Source organism: Hoplias malabaricus, unplaced genomic scaffold, assembly GCF_029633855.1.
Source record: "Hoplias malabaricus isolate fHopMal1 unplaced genomic scaffold, fHopMal1.hap1 H_3, whole genome shotgun sequence".
NCBI lineage: Eukaryota > Metazoa > Chordata > Actinopteri > Characiformes > Erythrinidae > Hoplias > Hoplias malabaricus.
Window position 1 is genome coordinate 85001 of NW_027101326.1, and position 2500 is coordinate 87500.

At 46.3% G+C, this 2500-nt stretch overlaps 1 protein-coding gene across 1 annotated transcript in view; it reads left to right on the top strand.

Moving 5' to 3' along the window:
• Positions 1 to 2500, top strand: part of LOC136686048 (glutamate receptor ionotropic, NMDA 2B-like) — a 173468-nt gene that overhangs the window by 65139 nt on the left and 105829 nt on the right. The window contains exon 5 of the mRNA XM_066659530.1: positions 1091 to 1681. Coding sequence (XP_066515627.1) covers positions 1091 to 1681 — 591 coding nt within the window. The remainder of the gene's footprint in view (positions 1 to 1090; positions 1682 to 2500) is intronic.

A 2500-nucleotide genomic window follows, 5' to 3' on the forward strand; every position in this document is an offset into this window, starting at 1 on the left:
ACAACTTACAAATACCTAGAGAGTCTATGTTCATTTTCTCGTCATATTACAAAGCTACAATCCAAGGTCAAGGCTAAACATGGATTTCTGTAAAGAAGTGGTCTTTACTTATGCAGCAAAATTCACTTTGGTGCAGATGACTATACTCCCACTGTTTGATACTGTTTGGGATACAGTTTATAGACTGGTAGCACGGTGGCGTAGCAGGTATTCAGTGTGTTCAACTCCCGCTCCGGGTGACTGTCTGTGAGGAGTGTGGTGTGTTCTCCCTGTGTCTACGTGGGTTTCCTCCGGGTGACTGTCTGTGAGGAGTGTGGTGTGTTCTCCCTGTGTCTACGTGGGTTTCCTCCGGGTGACTGTCTGTGAGGAGTGTGGTGTGTTCTCCCTGTGTCTGCGTGGGTTTCCTCCGGGTGAATTTCTGTGAGGAGTGTGGTGTGTTCTCCCTGTGTCTGCGTGGGTTTCCTCCGGGTGACTGTCTGTGAGGAGTGTGGTGTGTTCTCTCTGTGTCTGTGTGGGTTTCCTCCGGGTGACTGTCTGTGAGGAGTGTGGTGTGTTCTCCCTGTGTCTGCGTGGGTTTCCTCCGGGTGACTGTCTGTGAGGAGTGTGGTGTGTTCTCCCTGTGTCTGCGTGGGTTTGAATCGAACCCACAACCTCCAGGTCCCTGGAGCTGTGTGACTGCGAAACCTACCTGCTGCACCACCGTGCCGTCTAATCATGTAGCAAAAGTTTTATACTTCATGTGTTTCTTTTCCCCTTAATATATAGGCCCTTTTTTAGCCACTCATTTCCTCAAGTAGCCCTTGCTGTTTGCCAGGCTGCCGGTGTAATTAATATGTCCTTAATGACTTGCTGGGTAAAATTAAAGGTTAAAAAAGAAAAAAATATCCAACAAATATTTTCCAGTGTTCAGTCTGAAAACGTCCCTGGGGATTAAACTGTTCCTACAGCAAAGGGCAGTTAATGGTAGCTGAATAGATATAGCACTGCATTTTGTTGTTTTTTTAATTTTTATTGTGGTGCTGTTCCTCTATTGACACATTTCTTATTATAATAATATCACATGTGACCTTTCTCTTTATTTTCTCGGTAGGTTTTTCTGGCCCCTTCCTCCACCATGCTGCTTTGTGGTCGCTGTGGCTCATCTTCGCGCCCTCAGGAGAAGCGAGCATGTCCTGTTTCACTGACCACGCCTCCTGTCCCTTTCCGCCCCTGGCCCCGACTTTCACTGATCCAGCTCCTGCTCCTGTGCCTGTTGTTGTTGCCCCCCGGTGCTCAGTCCAGACGGGACAGAGGGGTCGGAGGCGGCGTGGCACACTACCTCCCCGGGGCGGGGCATGAGCTGCTTGGAGCAGGGCCTAAACTGCTGCAGGGCTTGAGCATCGCCGTGGTTCTTGTGGGCAACTCCAGTGAAGTAGCAATGGCCAGTGCAAGGGATAAAGATGATTTCGCACACACTCCCCTCGCCCCAAGTGTGGAAATGCTGACCATGAACGAAACCGACCCGAAGAGCATCATAAAGAGCATCTGTGACCTGATGACTGACCACTGGCTGCAGGGCGTGGTGTTCGGAGACGACACCGACCAAGAGGCCATCGCTCAGATACTGGACTTCATCTCCGCTCAAACACACATCCCCATATTGGGGGTCAAAGGCGGGTCATCCATGATCATGGCTGCTAAGGTACAGAATCTGCTTGTGTATCTGCGAACACAGTGGCCCCTAAAACGTATTGATAAATACCCATTATAAACCGTGTTAGCCTCTAACTCACTGATTTTAGACACTGTGCTCTGTGTTCAAAAAGCTTAGATTGCTGATCTAAGGCCAGCTCTCGTTCTCTCTTATTTACAATGACCTTACTGACAAAAGATCCTAGATCAGCATTCCTGCTTGGAGAAGCCACAGAAGAGTTTTAGTAAAAAAACTAAACTGCACTAAGGGTACTAAGATATAAATAGCAGACTACGGTCTGATACCCTTCCTAGGCCACACACACTACACTAAAAATATTACTTGGGCAAGATTCCTTTTGCTACATTCTCGTACCGATCTCTCGGCATGATAACATCTACCAAAATGCCATACTGTGGCAGAGGTATGAAGCTAACAACACTGAATGTGTTTTAATGACATAAATCATGCAGAAAGACTACATTGTCTAAGTAACACCATGTCCACATTAAGTTTATGCCGGATTCTTTAAACCCAACACTGTAGGAACTGTTTGACTGTTACCTTCTAGAGTTTGTTCACAATATTAGCCTCGTAGCTCCAGTGTAGCATCTAGTGGAATTGGGAATAGGTATAAATCACACTACCGTTCTTACTAACATTCTGTCCTCCAATACATTAAGCTTATTTTTTATGTATGGCAATAATGGAAAGTGGAATTATGGAAAGTGGAGTTACGAGGCAGGAAGTCCCTAATAATTTCTGCTTAAGTACAGCCATGTTTTTTTTTTTCTTCACTGAAATTATCGTTTAAAAAAAGCTAGTAGC